We start from the raw sequence: 23,533 nt of genomic DNA on the forward strand, positions 1-23,533 counted from the left end.
CAGAGACGAAAAACACGAGGAGAACCGCGAAGAGAACACAACACTTGACATGGTGAGAAGATTGCTGATTGGAGAGCATATTATCAAGAAAGTGCTGTTTTCTCGGCTTCACCATGACTGGCTTCACACGTTGTAGTTAAATGAGCTAATATTCCTTATGTCAGTAAACTGTGAATGAACTCTTGGTTGATCTTCTTTCCTGGTCAAACTTTCTGACCAAACAATGCAGCAATGCCAATTGCAAGAAGACTTCTAGAAAGACAGATCACCTTTTCGGAGGCAAAGAAGGAGGAGACGACGAATATCTTACAAGAGTTGACCTATGTGACGTTGGCCGCATCCTTCAGAGATCACATTGAAAAGAATAGTGCAACTATCAAGGCCATTGTTGCTCACCATCTTTATTTGATTCCAGCCTCATATCGCGTCGAAATATCAGACCGCTCAGAATGGTTAAGCGGCAGTTTCAACCTTTGCGTTCCAGTCTCTATTCAAAGCCAGAAGCAAAAAGGCAGCTGGCGGGTTCTCATGCGTTTCCCCCTACCGTATAAGGTGGCAGGACCCGAAAACGGAGATGAAAAAATTCGGTGTGAAGCTGCCACTTATGCTTGGCTTAATCAGGAATGCCCCAACATCCCGACGGCCTGTCTCCACGGTTTTGGGTTATCGACCGGTCAGAGAGTGAGTTTCCCGCAGGAATTGGCAGTCCACACACTCATATTCACAGTGTTCTAACTAAAAGTTCGCAGTTCACTGCCGTTAGAAATGCTCCATTCTGGACCAGATGTTTCCAATATCTCAGAAGGCAGATTTTATCTCTGTTCCAACACCCTGTTCCCTGCCAGTATATGAAACACCAGACTTCAGCACCGGAGCATATGCTCGGCATCGGTTATCTCCTTCTTGACTATGTCAACGATGGAGAGATGCTGTCCCACTCATATGCAGCGCAGAACCACGATACAATTCTCCGAAAAAACCTTTTCAGGGATTTGGCCAAAATCCAACTCTCGCTGCTCCGGAAGCCATTCCCGCGAATCGGGTCACTCACTATCAACAACGACGCTATCTTGACTCTCAACAATCGGTCATTCACGTTGGAAGTCTGCCAATTAGCCAATGACAAAATCCCCGTGGAGGCCATCATGCCACAGGGGACGACGTACACCACTGTGGACACCTATATACACGACATTCTGTCTCTTCATGACAGCCGATTACGTTACCAGCCAAACGGCGCCTCAAGCATAGAAGACTGTATAAGCCAGATGTGCGCATTGGCAACTATGAGAACCGTCTACTCTGACTTCTTCGACCGCAAGTTACGATCAGGACCGTTTGTGCTTACGCTTACCGATATGCATGGAAGCAACTTTTTTGTTGACGATGAGTGGCACATTACAAAGCTGCTTGATCTGGAATGGGCATGCGTCCGTCCGATTGAAATGCAACACCCTCCATACTGGCTGACGAGCCAGTCGGTGGATAGAATCAATGAAGAACAGTATAGCCAGATTTGCAACGAATTTATAGACATTTTTGAGGAAGAAGAGAAGAAGATGGTCATGACAGAGGAGCAACGGAATGGGAAGGACCATAATACAGCGGCGCTAGGCAATGACATGTTCCCCCCCTTGCTCTCTTCCTATGCGGAGCTTTTGAAAAGCCTATGGAACAAAGGAACATTCTGGTATTGTCTGGCACTAGATAGCCCTACGGGTCTCCATCACATCTTCTACAATCGCATTAGGCCCAGATACCAAATCCCATATGACAAGGACTCCCATGAAGAAGTATCCAAGTTTGATTCTGCCTTTTATATTGCTGCCCCGACCTTCTGGAGTAGCAATGCCTGGCATTTCATGGTTACAAAAGCCGAGGACAAAAAGCGGTATGACGAACAGCTCCTAGAGGTCTTCCAAGCGCACTCCCTGTGAGATAGAGGAATGAAACAAGAAACCGCGTCCCTTCCCACAAATCCAACATCTTATATATACCTTCCCCCCGCAAACACAGAACTTTGTTGCCTACTTTCTCTGTTGTTCTCCTTTCGCTTCTTTTGCCATTCTTTCACGAGCGAGCTCAGCAGCCACCTTCGCACCAGCTCCATTCAAGGATCTATTTGGTTTGTTCTCGATTCTCGTGTCTTGAGCTCTTCGACCGGATGACGATAACTGTTGCGCGGTTTTACTATCGATTTTCTTCCCGCCAATCACCACATCTGCTTCTTTCACCTCACCGTCGTAAGAGTCGGACCGTCGATCACCCATGGCTGAAATGCGACGTTTTCCTTCTTGTCCGTGGTGCAGAACTTCAACACACCTCAGACAAGCAAGGATCTGTGGTCAAGATGGAGTACTAGGCATACCAAAATGACTTAAAACGAAGGGTTTTTTGGGGTATCGAGGAACGTCGATATAACGATGTCTTTGCGTGTCCTGGAGTCAAAATTTACTTTCTGTTCGACACGGGAGGTTCCTTTTAGGGATTCAGGTGTAATTATTATTATTGCATTCATTCCAGATGACTTGTCTGTTGCTGATAAATATAGACAAGACTTGGAACTGCCTTTCATTCAGACCCTTGAGGATGACAACATAGCCTTGGGCAAACCCCCTCAATTTGTTCTGCCTGCTAAGAAGGTTTTCTGTATATTATGAAAGGATGTGAGGTAACTACAGTACTTGATCGGTGCCAGGTGTAACAGCGTGAAAGCCCATCCTTAACTGACAGCTCCCTTCTCATAATGTGGTTGTGTGTAAAACTAGCTACCGAGCTGTTAAGATAGGATGCACGTGACTAGTGCAGTTGCAGTATCCACCTAACTAATGCAACTAACCAGTTAAACGCAATTCCCCACCAAGCATCGGCGATCCGATCGCTATCTTTAAAATATCCTCGATATCCTTGTATGTCCACTTCAACGTTGTGAGAATGCCACCCATTCGTGGTAAAAGGCAAGAAACTCTATATATAGAGAGAGGGAAGGCTTGAACTTACAATATCCTCTTTTAAAAAGTGAAGAAATAACCTATCTCATGAAACTGCGCGGGTACATGATGTTTCTTATACAGCATCACACGAGCAATTAAATGGACAGCTTTCACAGACTACGATATGTGCAAATTCCCACAGATCGAAGAGGATTGAAGAGGATAGAGTTGCTAAATGAATACTAGACCTGGCTAAACGAGTTAACCTCATGACTGGCATTGTTAAGAATATAGCTAATCATCTTCTTACTCAACACCATTTTAGATTTAGTTAGTTTACTTTTCTTCACATTGCCAACAGCTGAATCTCAAGACTAATTAATTACTGTATGAAGTTTCAATGTTACACTATTTTAGAACACTATAATCATGACCATGAAATGTGAGAATAGAAAGGTTATTTAGTATTTAATTTAAAATTTCAGAGAATACTATTGCTAAGCATAAGCTTCAGTTTTCATATATCTACTTAATAAGATTAAATTTACAATGGAGCTTTGTGCAATCATTCAAGTTATTATCAATACTTGAGTGCTATGATTAGACAAAGCTTGCTACAGCTTGAGCATTAAAAATAAGAAAATATAATTGAGATAATCAGTATCTTAAATTAAGTTTTACCTTTATATATTATTATTACAGGTTAAAATATTCAAAAGAACTAATTTGACATCTTTAGAAATTAATAACATGATATTAGTTTTATTAGTTATTTACAAGAGATAAAATTTAAATAAAAATTAAATAGCTTTCTAAAATATTTAATTCAGTAGTAAATCTCTAGTAAATTGACAATTATTTACTTTTTATTTTGAATAATTATAACAGTTATCTTATATCCTGTATCTAAATTTTATTAAATATAATATAAAAGAATTTTTTTTATTAGTGTATTTATCTTGTCTTATAGTTTTTAAATATTGAATATATATATATGTATTAGTTAAGCAGTAAATAACTAACTAACTAGCTTAAATTTAATGTTGTTAAAAAGCTTAAATTTTAAATACTCAAATAGCTTTAAAGCTTGTAATTTAATCTTAAACTAAACTAGATTTTCAAAAGCTTATTATTCAGTTATATACACTTATTGTTTATTTTGTTTAGTGTAACTTTGTTAATTACATATGTAGATGAATAAGATTAAAAATTATATAGAACATAAAATTGCTAAATTAATTAATTGAGAGTAAAAGTTCTAAATTAAACATTTAACTATTGAATTATCTGACCAGATTTAAGTAAGACTATATCAATAACTTTAAACGTATAGTGAATAATATTGAATCTTGAAAATATCTACATAAGTGATAGAATAAATATTTAAAAAATTAATCTTCTTTATAATATTAAGTTCAAGTTGCATATGCTCATTTATAAAATCTTTATATACTTCTTTTGAAACTATGAAAATACTTATATTTAAAAACTACAAAAAATATGATAAATATACTGATATAAAATGAAATAATTCTATTCTTTCTACAAATATGAATAAATTTCAGAAAAAAATATTTTTATAATCATTTAGAATAAGAAAAAATAAATATTAATATTATGTAAATTTACTGTAGAAAAAAATATTAATAAATTAATTAATATCTATCTCATCTGTGATTTGATCATTAGAACTAATATGAAATCTTCAATTATCTGAAAGTTTAACAAATACTTTTTTATAGATTTTTATTTTTAAAAATTATATAAAAGCAGAGCGCATTTTAATGTATTTACTGTCTTAATCACAGTCCTTATTCTCTTTTTTAATTGCAGAAGCTTTGCTTAGTTGTAATACTCAGCACTAGTGATCAGTTTAATGATGACACAAAGATTGATTCCAACTTCAGTCTTATCAATTATATATATTTTCTATCTCATTTCAAAATCAGTGAAAATATTTTTCAAAGTTTGGAATTATTTCTAAAATCCTCTAACATTTTCACGCTTGGTTATGATTATGACACTGAGAATAATATCATTGAAACTTCGAACATGTAATTAAATTTGATACTCAATTTAATTTCACTTGAGTGAGGATTGAAGATTGGAAATGATTGGCAAGATAATTAATCATATTCTCCACAAGTACTGGTCATGAAGATAGCTTGTTTAGCTAGGCTTAGCGCTCATTCAACGAGCCTATCCGGATTAACTACGCCTTGTGTCTTCTTAACTAAGCAGCAACCCCTCTCACTTCGATCCCTAAAATGAACAACTATGGAGAGACTAGGCAGACGTATATACTCCGTACAGACACCGATCCATACCCCCACGGCAAGTTGCACGAGTCTCGGGACAGCAGTTGGCGGCTGGTTTGTGATCATAGCCTCTTAAAGACGACAAACCTTGCCTTTCATCGCCTACATTAACATGGAGGAGCTGGGCCGAATCGGAGCCACTGGCGAGCCAGATGCCTCTACTTGCGCCCCGAGCCTATTCTCTTTCACACGTGACAATCAATCCATGTCCGAAGGGTTGGCAGATACAATTGAAGAATGCCACGCCAGGCCAGTAGATTGTCAATAGTTCAGGAAGTTGTGGAGCCAGAGTGGTATTTTACCAAACACCCCCTGATGTTTTAGGATTTTTTTTTTTTTAAGAAGTTGTCTGACAAATACCATAACTTGTTCTGAATAACTAGGATAAAAAGAAACTGAAATGAAAACGCAAATCTAGTACATCAATCATCAGGGAGGTATGAAAATCTCCCTTCATAGCCTTGAGGTCTGGCTGACCAGGTCTTTTAGTTCTTGATGGTAGTATAGCGAAGGTACCTAGCAGAGAAATACGTCAGCGTACGCGAGATAGCATACAATTTTTTATTATTATTATTATTTATTTATTTATTTATTTTTTTTTTCAAAGAGCGGGTTCACTTACGGCTTAACAATTCTAACATCGCCAAATTTCTTGATGGCATCCTCAGTCTTCACAGCAGGAGGAATGATGACGTCGTCACCAACGTTCCAGTTAATTGGGGTATTCACACCGTTCTTATCGGTTGTCTGCAGGGCATCGATTACTCGCAGCACCTCAGCAGCATTCCGGCCAGTGGATGCAGGGTAGCTGATGGTCAACCGAATCTTCTTGTTGGGATCAATAATAAAGACGGAACGGATGGTCATGGCCATCCCTGTGAACATTCCATCAGCATTAGCATATATGACGATGATGCACTGCTGGATATGCATCGTAAGGATGGTAGAGCTATTCTTACCCTTCTCGTCAACGTTGGTTGTGTCCTGGTAATCAATCATGTCATACATGTACGATATCTTCCGATCAGCATCGGCGATGATTGGGAACTGGAGGTCAGATCCAGTAACCTCGTTGATGTCGTTGATCCAGTCATAGTGTGACTTGAGAGTGTTGGCACTCTAAAGGAATACAAATGATTAGCAATGTCTACTCCTCTCTTTCTCCCTTGGACCGCTTCCTAGGACAGCAACGGAGCAACGTCACTTACCAATCCAATGAGCTTGACACCACGAGCAGTGAACTCAGGCTCGAGCTTGGCGAAGGCTCCGAGTTCAGTCGTGCAGGTAGGAGTGAAATCATCCTAGAGTTGAAGGAAATCCAATCAATGACTTTTCTTTTCTTTTCTTTTCTTTTCTTTTTATTCTTTCTCTCCCTTGGTCTCCCTCCTGAGGTGGGGGTGTCAACAAGCACAATGGAGGCATACAGGATGAGAGAAGAGAACGACGTATTTGTCACCAATGAACTCGTAGAAGTCGATTTCACCCTTGGTGGTAACAGCCTTGAAATTTGGAGCAGTTGACCCCAGGCGGAGACTGAGAAGAGACACAACCAGTGAGCAACAGCAGCTGGAGGAGGGGGGGGGGGGGGGGTAAGTAAAAGCGGAACTTACGGAGCACGATGTTCTTCAGCCATGGTGAACGTGGATGATTATGATTTAAAGGATATACAGCGAACGATCAAGAGATCGATTTTCTCAAGGACTCTCTGTTTGCAGAGCGAGGTGTCGTGTTGTCGTGTATGAACTCAAAGAACGAGATTCCCAAAAATATCGAGCTGGGGGGGGAGGGGAGATGGGGAGGAGGAGGAGGAGGAATGGGGAGGACGGGCGGAGGGGATGGCGGGGGCAATTGGGATTTTAACAACGAGCAAACCAACCAGCAAAATAATGGTTAAGTTAGCATTTTACACTAATTAACTATTTTGCTTCCCTTCCCTTGAGATGCTCCGTAAGCAACCCACCAGCCCAACCAACGCACCTTCCCTTTCCTCGATGTTGACGGAATTTGATGGCCCCTCCTTCCTTCTTGAGAGCATCCCATGGCAAAATCACGCAATTTCCAACCAGGGGCAGAACCTGCTGATTGGCCCGCGCGTGGTGGGGCCATCGTTAATCTGCTGACATAATAACCTTAGCCGCGAAATCGAGTGCCTGCCAGTCCTTTGCGGCCTTGACACTGGTGCTAGTCCAGATACGGTATGGGCGTAGCATTCTCCCCACTCCAACCGTCCAGAACCTTTCGCTTATTTGCAGATGTGGTGGTTTGTCTCTCTCGTTGCACCGAAGAGAGAGAGAGAGAGAGCGTTTTCAGGGGAAAGAATTTTCATGCAGATGAAGAAGATTCTCTGAAGGACAAAGAGTCTTAAACAGAAGAGGCGATGATTGAGTTTATTCATAGCTTTCTCGTCTGCTCTGAAAGGAGAGGAGTGATTCTCAGCCACAGGAAGACATTTCTACAAGAACTCTGATTTGCTACGTCCTTATCAAGATTATTACTATATTTAGAGTCAATGATCTCTAACTTTGATGTGGGGAATGAATTTCGAGAGGTAAGGGAGTTCTCAACAGGTTCCTATTAAAAGAGGAAACACATCTCTTCAAGATTGAAGCTATGTGTTGAAGGTTATGTTGATGGTCTTCTCGTATTGCTCTTTATATTATTAGCATTCAGGTCATTATATATATATTTATTCAAGTGCCTTTGTTGGTTCTATTTTCATTAGGATAACTAAATCACTGACTTTGCAGACTATGAGGAGTTTATCAAATGCAACTGTGTGTTGCATTCCCTTTCAGTTGCTTTCTCAACTCTGCTTCATACTGTGAGAAGTGCTCTATTTTTTGTTTTTAAAAGAAAAGATGATATACAAAGACAGAGAAACAGATGGAAATTAATATTATCATGAAATCTCTATGCAAAATTATATATTTGCAAAAAAAAAAAAAAATAAAAAAATAAAAAAATAAATAATAAATAATAAAAAAATAAAAAAATAAATAATAAATAACAAAAAAAATAAAAAATAAAAAATAAAAAAAAAACTGAATACAAGAAAAAAAAATTTGCTAAAATGCATTCAAAGACTGCAATGAGGCGATTTAGACAATATCTCTCATTTATACTATATATACATATCTAGAAATTCATATACCCATCTATACCCATCTATACCCATCTATACCCATTCAGAAGAAGTGCAAAACCATGTCACTTAACAGAGAATGAAACAGTTACTGCTTGGTTGACTCTCAGCAGTATTAGCTCTCTATTAAATCCACATCTCTCATTCACCTTCATTCATGATTTCCTAGAGAACAAAAGTGCAATCAGCAAATAATGAAAAGAGGAGGATCAGAAAGGGCAGACTGAATAAGAAACAAACTTTTAACCCAACTTACACTTGCAATCTTGCTCTGAGCCCTGATCTTCGGGCCAAAGAATACAAGCACCCACGGCACGATCGTGAGTACTGAGCCCTGTTTGCCCGTAGCTGTGTGCATTAGCTTCTCGCTCGGCGAATTATTCACTTGAAAACAGAAAAAAAACATGACAGCCAGATAGGAGAATAGCCTACGATCCCTCCCAGCAAGCTTGATGCCCCTGGATACCCAAGATTGATGAACATGGCTCGCACTATGAGTGGGAATATACCGCCAAGAATATTTCGACCTGCTCCAGAGTATCGAAAACTTAGCAAAAGCATATTCTTATATAAGACACTGACTCGTTACCGGCTAGGCCGAGTAAAGAGGGACCCTGTCCGACTTACAGAACGACTGCGCCGCTAATGCCGAGCTGGCGTACCGATGGTACGTATCCGCCAGATAGTTAAACACCGCTAGGTAAATCGAGTGTATGCCAATAGTAACACAGACCAAGCCAAGACAAGGGACAATCCAATGTATGGAGGAGAAAGACGTCCATCCAAACCAGAACATTCCCGCCGGCATCAAGATCGACGTGATGCATACAAAGTATAAGCGGTCCTCAGGGGTGTTGGATAGTTTACCTAGGCGCCTGACTAGATTTTCTTGCCAAATACTCATGCATGTGGCAATTATACCGCCGACGGAGATTGCTAGAGAGAGGCTGCGTGTTAGGGAATTGAAATTGGATTGAGGTGTGGGGTCGGAGAAGGACTAACGAGAGGGAGGCGGAGGCATACATGTGAAAACAGCACCGGATTGTTGCAGGTTGAATCCGTGATTGGTTTCAAAAACAAGCGGAATGGAACCGAATTGAAGATACAAAACTGCCCAGCTAAATGAGACCCAGAGAGAAAAGAAGAAGAGGACAGGCTCTGTAACGAGCAGGTCTACCGTTGTTTGCCATGTTAGCCAAACCACTAAAAACGTATGTATCCAGGGTTTCTCAAACTTACGAAACGGTCGACAGAGCGAGATCGCAATGACCTTGGCAATACTCTCTCTCTCCTCATCTGCCTTGACCTTCCATCTAATTCGCTGTGTTTGTCGCAATCCCTCCGCAGAAAGCGGCTGCCCATCCACAGGCATATCGACACCAATATATCCAGCTTCCTCAAGCTTTTCATACCATTTGTTTAGCATTTGCGCCTTTCGGCTCAGCAGCACATTGCCACGCGTCTCGTTGAAAAATACCACAACTGCTGCGGTAACCGCTGCTGATAGAATCGCCTGCATGTAAAATACCCAACGCCAGGAGACGTGATAGACAATAAAGCTGGAAACCATGGGGCCAAAGCCGGTACCGAAGAAGACAGCTCCTGAGAATAGGGCCATGGGAGTATTGCGCTCCTCGGTAATGTAGACGTCGCTGAGCACCCCGCCAATAATGGATGAGTAGGTTGCTAGTAGTTCGTTAATTTGAGAACACAGATAGATATGGAACAGTGTTTTCCAAGGGCAGTGGACAAGTCGAACTCACAGCCTCCCACTCCAAGGAAGAATCGAGCAACCAGCATGCCAGCAAACGATTCTGTAACAGCGCAGCCTAGTTGGCTAACTATCCCGCAAATATCAGCTTCACACGCACACTGCAAAACTGGTATTGATTGACCACACTCACTCGAAAATATTATCCCGCTACATACAAGCAATGGCCTCCGTCCATTGAGTTCTGAAAACGGCGCCGACACCATTGGCGAAATAGCAAATCCAATATTACACAATGTGATTCCGAGATTGTATACCACACTACTTATCCCCCATGCTTCTGTGAGTATCTTCTCAGGGGGGCTATAGGCACCCGCCGCCACTGAGGCCAGACACGTAACAAGGCACGATAGCGCCGTTATAACCCTTTTGCGGGACCTCTGCCATGTATAGGGAGAAGAAATATATGGTCGTAGATCGGGCGGGTTGGGAGGTGGCTGCTTATTTGATCGGGGAATTGAGATGCCAGTAGGAGAGGGCAATAAGGTGTCAAAGGTCAGATAGTGATATTGTATTTCGTCTTCCAGTTGTTCTACTGGCCTTGGCTGTTCCGCCTTGATGGTATCTTCAGCACACTTTCCTGATTGCGATGTTACTGCTGTACTTTGGGGTTGCTGGAGATGTACACTCGGTTCTCTTAATTCCTTCTCGGCCTCGGAATTTGGTACCGCTCTCTCATCTTGCGCGCGAGTCCGCGCTTTAGATGAGTTCGCAATCCTATGCGGCATTTCAAAGTACTTTTCTGCAATCTCTTTCTGTCACGATGATGTCGTGAAAGTGCATAAGTTAGTCGATGAAAAAAAAAAAACATATTTGCAGAGAATAGGGGGGATACCTGGGCAGACTTAAGTAACCGGTCCCACGCAAGTCGTTAACAAGCATCATGACTTCTGCATGTCATCCAACCTCCGCTCTTCGTCGAGTGCCGCCGCTAGCATTTATTAAGGATTTCGGCGTTATAGTAATCTAGTTAGCGTTTGCCTCTCGGATGTTAGGTATTTGCGAAGCTCGAGATGGAATACCGGCTTGTAAGCGTTATCTACAGATCCCGGGCTTATTATAAATCACAGTTGTTCAAAGTCACCCTCCCGGAAATGATGCCAGAACTTTAACCCTTACCGGGTTGAAAGTTAAGTTACAGCTCACCCCCACCAACGTCAGACTCAGGGTCTATGGCATACTCCAGAGGGTTGGAGTGGGCTGAGCCGATTCACCCAGGCCTTAACAAATGAAGGCACCCGATGCAACTCGAGAGGTCTCCACCAGAAAACACTGAAATCTGCTTGATAGTTGAGGTTCAGACCTTGAACTTATTAGTTATTACCGTTAACTAGTTAGTCCTGGGATGATGAGATGGTCCGACAGCAGAACTGTGGAGATGATGGAATAGATAGGTACAGCAGTTATTCCCTCTTCATCAACCACATCGACATACTGGATGGATCAACCATATATGTGAGAAGACACACCTATGTATGTATCATCTTTAGACAATTGACATGTCGCTGCTATTGCCGATATCTCGCACTTCAGAAATCGGCATTTTGAGGTACAAGTAACACTTGTCAGGGCTTCTAAATGTCATTCTGTATATCTTGGGAATTAGAAGTTTTGATAAGTTTCGGCGTGAAGAATGACTGTATTAACTAACTATAAATTAGTAAAGAAGCACGTGAAAACTAAATAACGAGCTCCTTACTGCAGGCTTTGCCCAAAAAAACATCAGAATATATATACATATTTAATGTTTTATTGGTTGAAGGAATATGATATGCATATATCACTAGTTATAGAATTCCTTCAGTTCCAAACAGTTGCTATCTATTGTTGGATGCCTCCTTTGGGGGAACCTATTCATATTCTGCAGATCTCAGGAATCAAGTCACCTTGTTGGCATCGTACGAGCCCTGAAAATCCATAATGCCTCCCAAAAGACGTCAATCAACCGCCGCTTCTTCCGCCGCTTTAAATGGTGTTGGTCAAAGAGATAAGAAAAAGCCACGATTGAGCTGCATCAATTCTATTTCACCTGTAGCAGAAACTGCAGCCTCATCCCGGCCCCAAAGAACCAGTCGTGCGTCTATTGCTGACGAGGAATCACTACCATCGTTTCTGAAAAGTAAAAAGAACAGTGCTGGTGGTGCCAATGCTAGAAATACAAAAGATGAAAAAGGTTCGAGCATCCCTTCTCGTCTCATTTCGTCTCTAACTTCGGTTTACTTTTTTTCTTTCTGGGCCAGGGAACGCCAGGTGTTTCAAGACGGCCATATGTGTATGCATCCCATCCTCAATTTTTATTTGTCTGCGATTCAATTATTGAAAAAGATATCCGAACGATCTATCTTGTAGCAGAGTGGATTACACTTTCTCCTTGTCTATCCAGTTATATGTCTGTTCGAGCAATATTTTATTATGTGCTAACCCACCAATTTACTCTACCGTCCGCAACATTAGCTGCCGCTGCTGGCTCATCCGCTCTAGCCTCAAAATCAAGCTCCAGGAATAAAAAATTAGCTGCAAGGGAGAGAAGAAGGGGATCCGAAACAATCTCTGCTGTTGCTGCACATGGGATGACGACAGAATCAAAAGCCAACAAATCACCAGATAGTGACCAGAATGACGATAAAGGAGAAGATGATGGCATATCCTACTGGCTTATGAAGGCAGAGCCCGAATCAAGGTTTGAAAAGGGCGTTGATGTTAAGTTCTCAATCGATGATTTGAGAGAGGCGAAGGAGCCGGAGCCGTGGGATGGTGAGAGCCCTCTGCAATACCCAATATTTCTACGGGTCTATGGATGCTTATCAAGTCTTACTCTAATGTGAATTTTCAAAAAGGCGTTCGAAATCCTACCGGTAGGTTCAACAGTTCAATATTGACCCAAAGTATCATTCGCGTTGCGTTGAGACTAAACAAACCATTCCGCAGCACGAAATAATATGCGTGCCATGAAGAAGGGAGATTTGGCTTTCTTCTATCATTCAAATTGCAAAGTGCCCGGAATTGCTGGAATAATGGAAATTGTCCGGGAACATTCTGTTGACGGTGCGTATATCCCGAATGGGCAATAAGAAAGAAGAATAACATCATGTGGGAAAAATGTAATTGAAAACTCCTTCTCTAATAATTTTCTTGCTTGGGATTTGAAAAAGAATCCGCATTCGATCCAGCACACCCGTATTATGACGAGAAATCCAGCCGCGAGAATCCCAAATGGGAGGTTGTACACGTGGAGTTCAGGCGCAAGTTCAAGGATTTGATCACCTTGGCTGAACTCAAGTCATACGCGAAACCAGGTGGGCCGCTCGAGAATATGCAGATGACAAAACAGTCTCGGTTGAGCGTGTCGGTCGTGAGTAGGAATGAGTGGAAATTCATCATGAGCTTGGTTGGAGAGGAGTAAGAAGTGAGTGACTGAGTTGCAATCAAGAGAGCCTCTCGACTCGGATTGGGCAGAATTTTTCGTGTCTTATTATATCTCCTAGCTTCCGCTGTATATCCCATATATTAAGATGATTTACTTTTGAAGGTATCCGGGTGTTTTTCTTACCTGATGCTTGCCCGAATTCCCAGCCCACTCGTGGAGATTTGGCCATGATCCAATCCGTAGCTTTTCACCAGCCATATTATCCTGTTGCCCAACAAGTCTTCCATCTCGTGGTGCTAAAGAGTCCGACCGATTCACAAAATCATTTCACTTCCAACTTCCTCTAGCTTGGATGCCTTCACTTATATACGGCTGCTACGTGTCCGTGAGACAGGAGATGTGCTGCTAGTATTAATTATATATTTCAGATCTATACATGACATTCCACAGTGGCAACTCTTTCATGTCTCAGGGCGCAGAGCCCAAAATCTGACCGGCAATAATTTTAATCTCTGTGGAAATCCCATTTGCTCCTCTGACCACAATACTTTCAATCCTGCCTGCCGAAACAGTTTTCTAAATTTTTCATCGGTTCTGGTGACCGTCCTATCCACGTCATCATAGTGATCTCGCGTGTTATCCGAGCAAATATTTTCCTTAACTACCACCAATCCTGTTTCTGACAGGGCATCTTTGCACCGGACCAGACAATCCACCAGCTGAGCATCCGTGAGATGGTTCATACACCACTGGTGCCAGATCAAGTCGTAAGACTTCGTTGGTGTCCAATTTTCCAGGCCAGTGATATATATGTCGCCGATCTTCCCCTCCTTGTATAGCTTCCCTTGTTTGATTACGTCGACGAATTTCTCAACAGGCTCGACAATATCCACAATATCGCATACTTTGTTTAGGAAGCCCTCAGTGACACGACCGATGCCAGCACCGCAGTCAACTCCTAGCTTGATATTCCCAGAGCCGGTTGAAGGTATTAACCGACGAACCTTGGCTAGGAAGGCGGAGGAGCCGCGCAGGTCAATTGCAGAAACTTGGGGGTAGCCACCAAGCATGCCACTGGGTGTTGGGGCGACTGAATTCCAGTACTCGATAGAGGCGGCGTGGTCAATGCGAGAGTCAGGTTGCTCGTCCAATTCCAATTCGGGGTCTGCTTGCATATCTGCCATGGCACAGGAAATGCTCGGCAGACAGACTGCCGCTAGTTACGTGTCAAGGCGGAGGATATGGGAAACTGAAGGGGTGGGAGCAGAGCAGTGGAGCCGGACCGTTAGAAGCATAAAGCATATGTTTGATATTTTGGATATCCGTGACGATTTGTTCACAAGAACGGTTGCAGTGGAAGCTCTGTTGTTTGGTGCTGAGCGGGGCCAAGAGGCGCTTGCCCTTGATTGGTTGAGTTGCTTCGCTCGCGGGGTCACCATTGAACCACACTCCACACACGTCATCGACTCTGCATGTCCCCGAGAACGGGCAAGGAAAAAGAGCAAAGACGTATCAATGACTTATTAATGTAAGGTTTTACTGGGGGCATATTGCCTTTGCCCCATTTTACCATCCTGGCCCTCGGCATTATTTAAGAACAACCCCCATGCGCTTACGCATTCTGCCGGCTGGCAGACTTTCCCGAAAACTGTTCATTTCAGCGTCAAGTTCAATTATATCTGGCAGATATCTCTCCAGCACAGGTTCCAAAATGTCTGTTCTCTCAGAGAAACTTACTGCGCCGAATGGCCTCGAATATATCCAACCTCTAGGATTGTTCATAAACAACGAATTCGTGGAAGCCAGGTCCGGAAAGAAGATCACCTCGATCAATCCCACGTTAGTTTACCAAAACTCAGGCTGTTGGGTAGCTCTTTTTTTTTTTTTTTTTTTTTTTTTTTTTTGGAATAATTCCTGACGCCTGGATGCCATAGAGATGAATCCAAGATCGCGGACGTTGAGGCAGCTGGCGAACAGGACGTGGATGCTGCTGTAAAAGCTGCTCGCAAGGCATTGAAGGATCCCACATGGAAAGACCTCTCCCCAACAGATAGGGGAAAGCTGCTTGTCAAACTGTCAGACCTTGTCCTTAAACACATAGATACCCTAGCTACAATCGAAGCTTGGGACAACGGTACGGATCACCCTTAGAACGACTGTTTGGCCTTTAACTTGTTTGATATTGTGCTCAACAATATCCTTGGTGTATGTGTATAGGCAAGCCATTTTCCGTTGCGCACGACGAGGACTGCGTAGAAGTCGCAGAGACGCTCAGGTACTACGCCGGATTTGCCGACAAGGTATTTGGCAGCACCATAAGTACTTCGTCCCGAAAGTTTGCCTACACTCTACGCCAGCCCATTGGCGTGGTTGGTCAGATCATACCCTGGAACTATCCTCTGGCAATGGCAGCATGGAAATTGGGCCCTGCGTTAGCTTGCGGAAATACAGTCGTCCTCAAACCTGCGGAGCAGACTCCTCTCAGCATTCTATATCTTGCGACCCTTATCAGGGAAGCTGGCTTCCCTCCTGGCGTAGTGAACATTCTCAATGGCTTTGGAAGAGATGCAGGAGCGGCAATCGCCAGCCACCCTGACATTGACAAAATTGCCTTTACCGGTTCCACAACCACTGGCCGCGAAATCATGAAAATGGCTGCCGCAAACCTCAAAAATATCACCCTAGAAACTGGCGGCAAATCCCCGCTCCTAGTCTTCGAGGATGCTGATCTGGATCAAGCAGCTAAATGGGCACATATTGGTGTTATGTCCAACATGGGCCAGATTTGTACGGCCACTTCACGCATCCTTGTTCAGGACACCGTCCACGACAAATTTGTCGAATTGTTCAAGAAGGTCGTCGCCTCCACGAGCAAAATCGGCGATCCCTTTTCCGATGACACCTTCCAGGGCCCGCAAATCACCAAGTCCCAATATGAGCGGGTACTCGGGTACATCGAAAGTGCTAAGGCTGAAGGTGCCACTCTTGTCGCTGGGGGTGTACCCTGCAAGAATGTTGGGGATGGAAAAGGCTTCTTCATCGAGCCCACCATCTTCACTGGCGTTAAGGATGACATGACGGTCTACCGTGATGAAGTCTTCGGCCCGTTTGTTGTTATCACGAGTTTTAAGACTCAAGAGGATGCTATCAGAATGGCAAATGATTCCACGTATGGTCTTGGTGCAGCCGTCTTCACTAGGGATATTCAACGCGCGCATTATGTTGCGAGCGAGATCGAAGCTGGCATGGTTTGGATCAACAGCAGCAACGACAGCGATTTCCGTGTGCCATTTGGTGGAGTGAAGCAAAGCGGTATTGGACGTGAGTTGGGTGAAGCGGGATTGGATGCATACACGCAGACCAAAGCTGTGCATGTTAACATGGGAACCGTGCTGTGAGGAGAACTTTTATTTTTTGTAAGACATTATATTTGATCAAGGAGAACCAGGACCTTTGAATGGACTGACTTGAGATGGATATTTTCCGGGTTATGACAAGGGGAAAATAAATGTTTCATTCCACTGGAATAATCTCCTCCATTAAAACCGATCAATGAATGATGACAATGCTTATAACTATATCATATAGGAATGAAATATTACTATATCTTGATGCCAATGAAGGTTTAAAACTACTTCAGCTCTTGCACACCTCACTGGCTGCCCATGTCATTTAATCTGTTCATTGATTGTTCACTTGTGTTTGTATGTTGCAATTCTGTCAAAGGAACATTGAGCACCTGAGCCATGCTTTTTTTGCTGCACCATATCATTACAGAGAATAATCTGAGGATGGAATTAAATTGTAGATTCTTGCGGATAATTTTCTTCCTCTTTCCCATATCTCCTCCTCTGGACGCCCCGGGATGCCAAGGTGCATTTCTCTTAATAGCCTTTTTTTCTTTGCTGTTGAGGGGGGCATTAAATTGGTTCCTGAGTTATGGAAGCTCTTCAGTGCACAGGTGTATTAGTACCGACCGCTATTTCATGCTCCTGAGGTGACAGACGGCAGTTCTATTCGATGCAACGTGTGTACATGCTGCCTGCACCCACATACGTACGGGATGACTCCATGGGGGGGGGGTTTTCGAAGTTCCATAATCCTTCAGCCACGGAACAAGGAACCTTCGTCTCATCACATCATGCTCATTCACCGCTGTTGGTTGTGTCAAGAATGTCTGGAAAATTTTCAATTTTTATGGCCAATTAGTTTTTTTGGATTGATAGCCACGTCAAAGATGTAAGACAACCAGGCTCTGAGGCCGTTGGCCATTGTCCCCGCCACATTGATGTGGACGCCCAACGTCCGAGTGGGGTAATTTTATAAGGGAAATTCATACGGCGTACCGTGAAAGTCGGGTAACGTCAGCCAGCCGTGTGCAGCAGTCAGTTATCAGCGCCTTAAACTGATGACTGGTCTATTGAATTTTTTTTTATACTGAATATAAATTATTTAAGTATATTCTGAGAATGAAATACTGAAAAGGATAAACAGAGTATTGATGATAACTATTTAGATTTCTTTGCATAAACTAATATAATAATATAAACTCAATGATAATTTGAATAATTCCTATAAGAATAAGAAACCAGATAGATAAAATAATATCAGTAAAGCTGATGAAGCTTGTGAAAATATTTACCTCAATAAAAACACAATGAAATAATAATGGATAAATTATGCGTAAATCATGTACAGTGTACAGGGCCTTTCAAGCCTTGATGTGAACCTTTTCCCAAGGGGCAAATCTCCTCCCACAGCCCTAGCCGACACTAAGTAGTTACTGCCAACGGCTCATTCCGGGTGTTGTGGAGAATTGGAATACATAGCATAGAAACTGACTGCAGTACATCCAATACGACACAAGAGGCGACCAAGAATTCCATATTTTGGACTGACGGATGATCTAAATTAATATTGCTGATCGATGGAACCATGAAATATTTTATTATATCAGGAAACTGACAAAGAAATCTCCAAGGTTATGGGCACCAATAACATTGCTCAACGAGGAGACCTAAAGGGCATATCACCGTTTTACACCCTCAATTTATCATGGCAGCATATGCATGGATGGACGCCGTACTATATTTTATCACCAAAAATGGTACAGAGCAGGTACGGAGTACACTTGCAAACGACAGGTTTAAGCTCCAACAGAAAGCGGAGATGGGTTCGGTCTAATTTAATTAAATCTATTATTGGTCACTCTCTCTGTCATTCTCACTGTCTCGAGAATGCTTGTTGATTTCGAGACGCTCGCGACATGAGAAAAATCACACGCTTGAGGGTTAATGTCAAAGTTAGAAAAACCCCAGCTTTGTGAAGCCTGTATTAATATAACCTTCAACTCGAACAGTATTCCCCATTCTCATAGCATTCGATTGTCCTCCATCTTTACCGATTACGAAGTTTACCCCAGCATTCTATTGACAGTGTGGCGATGTGCTCTCTGGAGAGTTTCCGCAAGGCCTGGTCAAAGTGATAGTGTTAACGTGAAGAGAATTTTCCACCAGGGAACTTTTGAGGGTGGTGGTTGAATGTTGGGTGGGCATTAGCAAATGCTTTTTGCAACGTAACGAAATGATTATCGTCTCCCGATTACAGCACTCTATGTGGGGAATGCATTTCAACACCCACCTTGTGCTGGTTTGAACCGGAGCAGAGAAAGCTGCCCAAGCCGCCGGAGGGTAACTTGGTAATGATACTTATTAAGGGATTCATTGCGTGCTTCCAATGCCATCAGAAACTCTTTGGTCCCAGGGGAGCAAATCAATATGGTTATCGAATCAGAACGATAATAAAAATAGTTTTGAGTGTCAGACACCGACCTGGACGAAATCGAAGAAGAAAGGGGTCGTGGATTTCCAGGACACACAGAAACAAGTATCTGCCATGGTCAGTTTATGTTTTTGCATTGTTATCTGCTCTTGTGAGCTAACTAATCTTGACTGCCCACCATCATGCAAGAATTGCATTTGATGCTTTGCTTTGCCCCTGTGTCATCTCGTGAACCATCACCTCAGTACCTCAGAACTTAATCGCTACCCTTGATAGATGTGTCAGAGTTGACCCAAACGCATTTAGATATTACTACGCATGCAGCATGAAGCAATTTGTTGCAAGACATTTTAACGGTCATGGAACTTGTTTCTCTGGGTGGTAATTTTGTCACTTTTTCACAAGTGGCATTGTCAAAATAACAAGACCCTGCTCGGTGTTGAGGGGGACATGGTCCAGAGTATTCCCCAGGTAAGTAGCGCGGCGGACTCGCAACAACTAGCGGGTAAGCAAAAACCAATATATATATATATATATATATATATATATTTGTATTTATAAAATAAATGAAGTGAAATGACCAGGAAAAAGAAGAGGAAACAAGCTGAAATGAACCCACTGAAATTAATAATAAATTACTTACGCAAGTAGTAGTTATTGACTATTTTTCTAAGCTAAGGAGTTTGACACGGCGGATCTTTGCAAATAACATTGGATACTCACAGGCCGCTTATGGCTAACGTCAATAACAGCAAGACCAGCGTGTACTGTACATACATACATATTATTCTTTTTATTACCGAATCTTGCGTCACTGACCATCGACTTCCAAGTCCCTTACTACTTAACAAGTCCAAAATCGGGGTGGGTCACTTGCAAAACAGCTGGGATGGACCGTCGAAGGATAAAAACGACGGACTGTGCAACGATCTTTCAGCAAAAACCATTCACGCCGATTTCTCGAAGGCCTTAAACTATTTGCCCAATTGCCGGCCTCGAGTAGGCACCTAGCGCGCCGATATAGTCCTATCACCACCCCTCAACCATTCTCGTGGGCACCCTTCCATGCATCAGCAGCCCTATTGTCTGAGGCTTAGGCTCTGTTTCTGTGTTTGCTTTTGTTAAGGGCATTTATTGTTCCTCAGTGCTCACCAAAGCCTTCCCGCGGTCCCCGGTCCCACTGGTCTCCAAGGCTGTGTTGTGTTTGTGTGACGGGCCTATGACCAGCGATAAACCGAAGTGCTGATGATCTAACTGTGGTGGATGTCCGCACTCTCCTGATCGACTGTCACCTTTCCCTATCCCCTTCTTTTGTTTTTTTAATGATTGATCTCTTGAAGACTCCCCTCCTTAAAGATCAAGCTTTCTCTGCTTCACTTGAAATCAAGTTATTTGGCTCCTTCGCTGGGCTTCTCATACGTTCTTCATGCAAAGTTGAAAGACCTTTGATGCATCTGAGCTGAAGCTCTTTCTGAGTTCCTCACTCATACCCTCCGACCCCCCTGAGAGCATATGCCTTCAGTGACTTGCAAATTCGTCCTCCTCAAGATGTATTAATTTGGTTTGAGCATGATTCTTTGTATCGCCTTCCTTCGAAGCATCCATCATGGCTGCTCATGGGATTTCGGAATGTCCCCCAAATCCTCCTCGACTTCTCCGGGCTACAGTGGCCCCAGTTCGTGAGCAAAGCTTCAACAGAAGTTTATCAGGAAAATATCACATTGACATCACTCTCTCATTTTCGACCGTTTGAGGGCCCGAGTGTTCAAGAGAGAGGGAAGAAGCGTCCATATTCCGATACACGAGAGCAATCCTTCAGAAGAGACCAGGAACTTATATCAAAGCGACCATATACACAAGATTTTCCATCTAACAGTCCTTCCCCCAATGTCCACAAAACTATCATGACAACTGAACCACCTCTCTGGAACCGGAATGACCAGTCTCCGAACACTAGAGCCACAGCTGCCTAGGGGAACTTCTGCGGCAGTAGTGGCACGGAGGACAGGAACCCCAGACCCGTTATGGCGAACTTCAATAACTCGCTCCGTAGGGATGAATCATCCTTAATCCTTCTCAAATTTGGATTTAGTCCCATCTCCCCGGCAGGGAACAAGTGATCTTCGGGAGACCAATCCATATACGTCTTCTTCTCCTTCCACCTTCAATAACTCCCTCCATAGGGATGAATCATCCTTAACCCTTCTCAAATTTGGATTTAGTCCCATCTCCCCGGCAGGGAACAAGTGATCTTCGGGAGACCAATCCATATACGTCTTCTTCTCCTTCCACCTTCAATAACTCGCTCCATAGGGATGAATCATCCTTAACCCTTCTCAAATTTGGATTTAGTCCCATCTCCCCGGCAGGGAACAAGTGATCTTCTGGAGACCAATCCATATACGTCTTCTTCTCCTTCCACCTTCAATAACTCCCTCCATAGGGATGAATCATCCTTAACCCCTTCTCAAATTTGGATTTAGTCCCATCTCCCCGGCAGGGAACAAGTGATCTTCGGGAGACCAATCCATATATGTCTTCTTCTCCTTCCACCTTCAATAACTCGCTCCATAGGGATGAATCATCCTTAACCCCTTCTCAAATTTGGATTTAGTCCCATCTCCCCGGCAGGGAACAAGTGATCTTCGGGAGACCAATCCATATACGTCTTCTTCTCCTTCCACCTTCAATAACTCGCTCCGTAGGGATGAATCATCCTTAACCCTTCTCAAATTTGGATTTAGTCCCATCTCCCCGGCAGAAACAAGTGATCTTCGGGAGACCAATCCATATACGTCTTCTTCTCCTTCCACCTTCAATAACTCCCTCCATAGGGATGAATCATCCTTAACCCCTTCTCAAATTTGGATTTAGTCCCATCTCCCCGGCAGGGAACAAGTGATCTTCTGGAGACCAATCCATATACGTCTTCTTCTCCTTCCACCCATGCACCAGCCACTCCATCCCCTATGGGTTTAACTCCATATTCACCAGTACCACAACGCCATATACTCACGGCTATATCACCCGCAGTTCGTGGTACCATGCTTGTGGAGCAAAAACCCTTCGTTCCTCAGCCGTATGGGACTCGCTGGTACGATCGTTCATGGATGAACTCCAATCAACGCGGTATTTCATGTCCCAACTATCCCACCGTCCAACTACTTTCCCTGGCGATTCGTGTCCTGTTGTAGGACGACAAGGCCCAGCACCGCAGAACACAACCTTAGATATGGCACAGACAGCATACAGCCCGCTGCTCCAGGTTTCGCATGCTCATATATATATATCCACGAACCAATCTGCTCCAGCAGCCGATTTCACTTCCACCCCAGCATATAGGCGTCCCATTCACTGATGAAGAAAGCTGGGGTCGAACGCCGCAGAATAGCGGTTTTTCTTGCACATTCGTAAGCGCACAGAGCAGTTTTTCTTCGATAAGGGATCCAATCATCACAATCGAACATTCCAACTGATTTTGAAGCTGGATCTTGGAAAGCGGCGGAGAAACGATTGAAAATTGTGCTGCTTCCTAGAGTTTTCGGGAAAGGAAGAAAACTAAACGAGAACGAGATGAAACAGAAATCGGAGAGACAGGAGGACGACATTAAACTTTTAACGGAGGCGAGGGGTTTCTACCGCGCGGAACGAGATTTTTTCAAAGCCTTGTATGGCAGAGATCTGGGATTGGACCGTATAGCTTAGCAACCCCAGTCTCTTGTTTTTGAATCTGACGGAGAGTCAGATATGTGAGAACCAATAAAACGAAGAGGCCCCGATAGGCACGTTCTCGCCAAGTCCCCCCCCCCCCCCCCACAAAATTCGAACCCATTCCCAACAAGCACAACAGTCTCAGCTTCCTGGATCTCTCAAGCAGCTCGTCCAGGTTTGCCAGGTCTGTTTCCGTCGAACATGTGTTGCTCCAGAGACCACCCTACCATATCTCTACTTTCTAAGAAACCCTCACATCAGGAGCTAGAATCCTGGCTCATAGGTATAAATTCACAGCAGAGTGCATCCGTTTCCTCAAAATCAGCGGTGACATGTTCCCATTCGTTGATTACTATGTACCAGCGTTTTGAGGAGTTTTCTCCTTTTCTTTCTCTTTTTCTGATTTCTTTTTCTTTTTTTCCTTTCTTTCTTTTCAATCTTCTTCTTCCTTTCCTTTCTTTCTTTTCAACCTTCTTCTTTTCTTTTCTCACTTTTTTTTTTCTTTTCTTT

The 23,533-nt window shown here is 43.2% G+C and overlaps 9 protein-coding genes across 9 annotated transcripts; 5 read left to right on the forward strand and 4 right to left on the reverse strand.

Moving 5' to 3' along the window:
• Positions 1 to 231: 231 nt before the first annotated feature.
• PADG_03094 (uncharacterized protein) lies at positions 232 to 1,937 on the forward strand (the record flags this gene model as incomplete). Its single annotated transcript, XM_010760427.1, has 2 exons — positions 232 to 681; positions 750 to 1,937. The coding sequence occupies 2 exons, from the start codon at positions 232 to 234 to the stop codon at positions 1,935 to 1,937; spliced, it is 1,638 nt and encodes a 545-aa protein (XP_010758729.1).
• A 90-nt stretch (positions 1,938 to 2,027) lies between these two features.
• On the reverse strand, positions 2,028 to 2,270 carry PADG_11541 (uncharacterized protein; the record flags this gene model as incomplete). Its single annotated transcript, XM_010760698.1, has 1 exon — positions 2,028 to 2,270. The coding sequence occupies one exon, from the start codon at positions 2,268 to 2,270 to the stop codon at positions 2,028 to 2,030; it is 243 nt and encodes an 80-aa protein (XP_010759000.1).
• Positions 2,271 to 5,736: 3,466 nt separating this feature from the next.
• Positions 5,737 to 6,884, reverse strand: PADG_03095 (uncharacterized protein; the record flags this gene model as incomplete). The annotated part of the gene is made up of 6 exons (XM_010760428.1): positions 5,737 to 5,767; positions 5,874 to 6,126; positions 6,211 to 6,370; positions 6,460 to 6,552; positions 6,676 to 6,784; positions 6,862 to 6,884. 6 exons carry the CDS (start codon positions 6,882 to 6,884, stop codon positions 5,737 to 5,739), a joined length of 669 nt encoding a protein of 222 aa, XP_010758730.1.
• Positions 6,885 to 8,534: 1,650 nt separating this feature from the next.
• PADG_03096 (uncharacterized protein) lies at positions 8,535 to 10,892 on the reverse strand (the record flags this gene model as incomplete). Its single annotated transcript, XM_010759958.1, has 8 exons — positions 8,535 to 8,558; positions 8,650 to 8,727; positions 8,826 to 8,920; positions 9,021 to 9,329; positions 9,417 to 9,566; positions 9,633 to 10,079; positions 10,157 to 10,234; positions 10,298 to 10,892. The coding sequence occupies 8 exons, from the start codon at positions 10,890 to 10,892 to the stop codon at positions 8,535 to 8,537; spliced, it is 1,776 nt and encodes a 591-aa protein (XP_010758260.1).
• A 1,192-nt stretch (positions 10,893 to 12,084) lies between these two features.
• On the forward strand, positions 12,085 to 13,567 carry PADG_03097 (uncharacterized protein; the record flags this gene model as incomplete). The annotated part of the gene is made up of 4 exons (XM_010759959.1): positions 12,085 to 12,337; positions 12,619 to 12,918; positions 13,093 to 13,209; positions 13,317 to 13,567. 4 exons carry the CDS (start codon positions 12,085 to 12,087, stop codon positions 13,565 to 13,567), a joined length of 921 nt encoding a protein of 306 aa, XP_010758261.1.
• A 425-nt stretch (positions 13,568 to 13,992) lies between these two features.
• Positions 13,993 to 14,715, reverse strand: PADG_03098 (N-terminal protein methyltransferase; the record flags this gene model as incomplete). Its single annotated transcript, XM_010760429.1, has 1 exon — positions 13,993 to 14,715. One exon carries the CDS (start codon positions 14,713 to 14,715, stop codon positions 13,993 to 13,995), a length of 723 nt encoding a protein of 240 aa, XP_010758731.1.
• A 422-nt stretch (positions 14,716 to 15,137) lies between these two features.
• PADG_03099 (uncharacterized protein) lies at positions 15,138 to 16,929 on the forward strand (the record flags this gene model as incomplete). Its single annotated transcript, XM_010760430.1, has 3 exons — positions 15,138 to 15,370; positions 15,466 to 15,665; positions 15,749 to 16,929. The coding sequence occupies 3 exons, from the start codon at positions 15,138 to 15,140 to the stop codon at positions 16,927 to 16,929; spliced, it is 1,614 nt and encodes a 537-aa protein (XP_010758732.1).
• Positions 16,930 to 20,928: 3,999 nt separating this feature from the next.
• PADG_03100 (uncharacterized protein) lies at positions 20,929 to 21,285 on the forward strand (the record flags this gene model as incomplete). The annotated part of the gene is made up of 1 exon (XM_010759960.1): positions 20,929 to 21,285. One exon carries the CDS (start codon positions 20,929 to 20,931, stop codon positions 21,283 to 21,285), a length of 357 nt encoding a protein of 118 aa, XP_010758262.1.
• Positions 21,286 to 22,281: 996 nt separating this feature from the next.
• Positions 22,282 to 23,017, forward strand: PADG_11542 (uncharacterized protein; the record flags this gene model as incomplete). The annotated part of the gene is made up of 2 exons (XM_010760699.1): positions 22,282 to 22,441; positions 22,797 to 23,017. The coding sequence occupies 2 exons, from the start codon at positions 22,282 to 22,284 to the stop codon at positions 23,015 to 23,017; spliced, it is 381 nt and encodes a 126-aa protein (XP_010759001.1).
• Between the last annotated feature and the right edge of the window lie 516 nt (positions 23,018 to 23,533).

The sequence above is a fragment of the Paracoccidioides brasiliensis genome (genome assembly GCF_000150735.1).
Source record: "Paracoccidioides brasiliensis Pb18 unplaced genomic scaffold supercont2.3, whole genome shotgun sequence".
In the NCBI taxonomy this organism is placed as follows: Eukaryota; Fungi; Ascomycota; class Eurotiomycetes; order Onygenales; family Ajellomycetaceae; genus Paracoccidioides; species Paracoccidioides brasiliensis.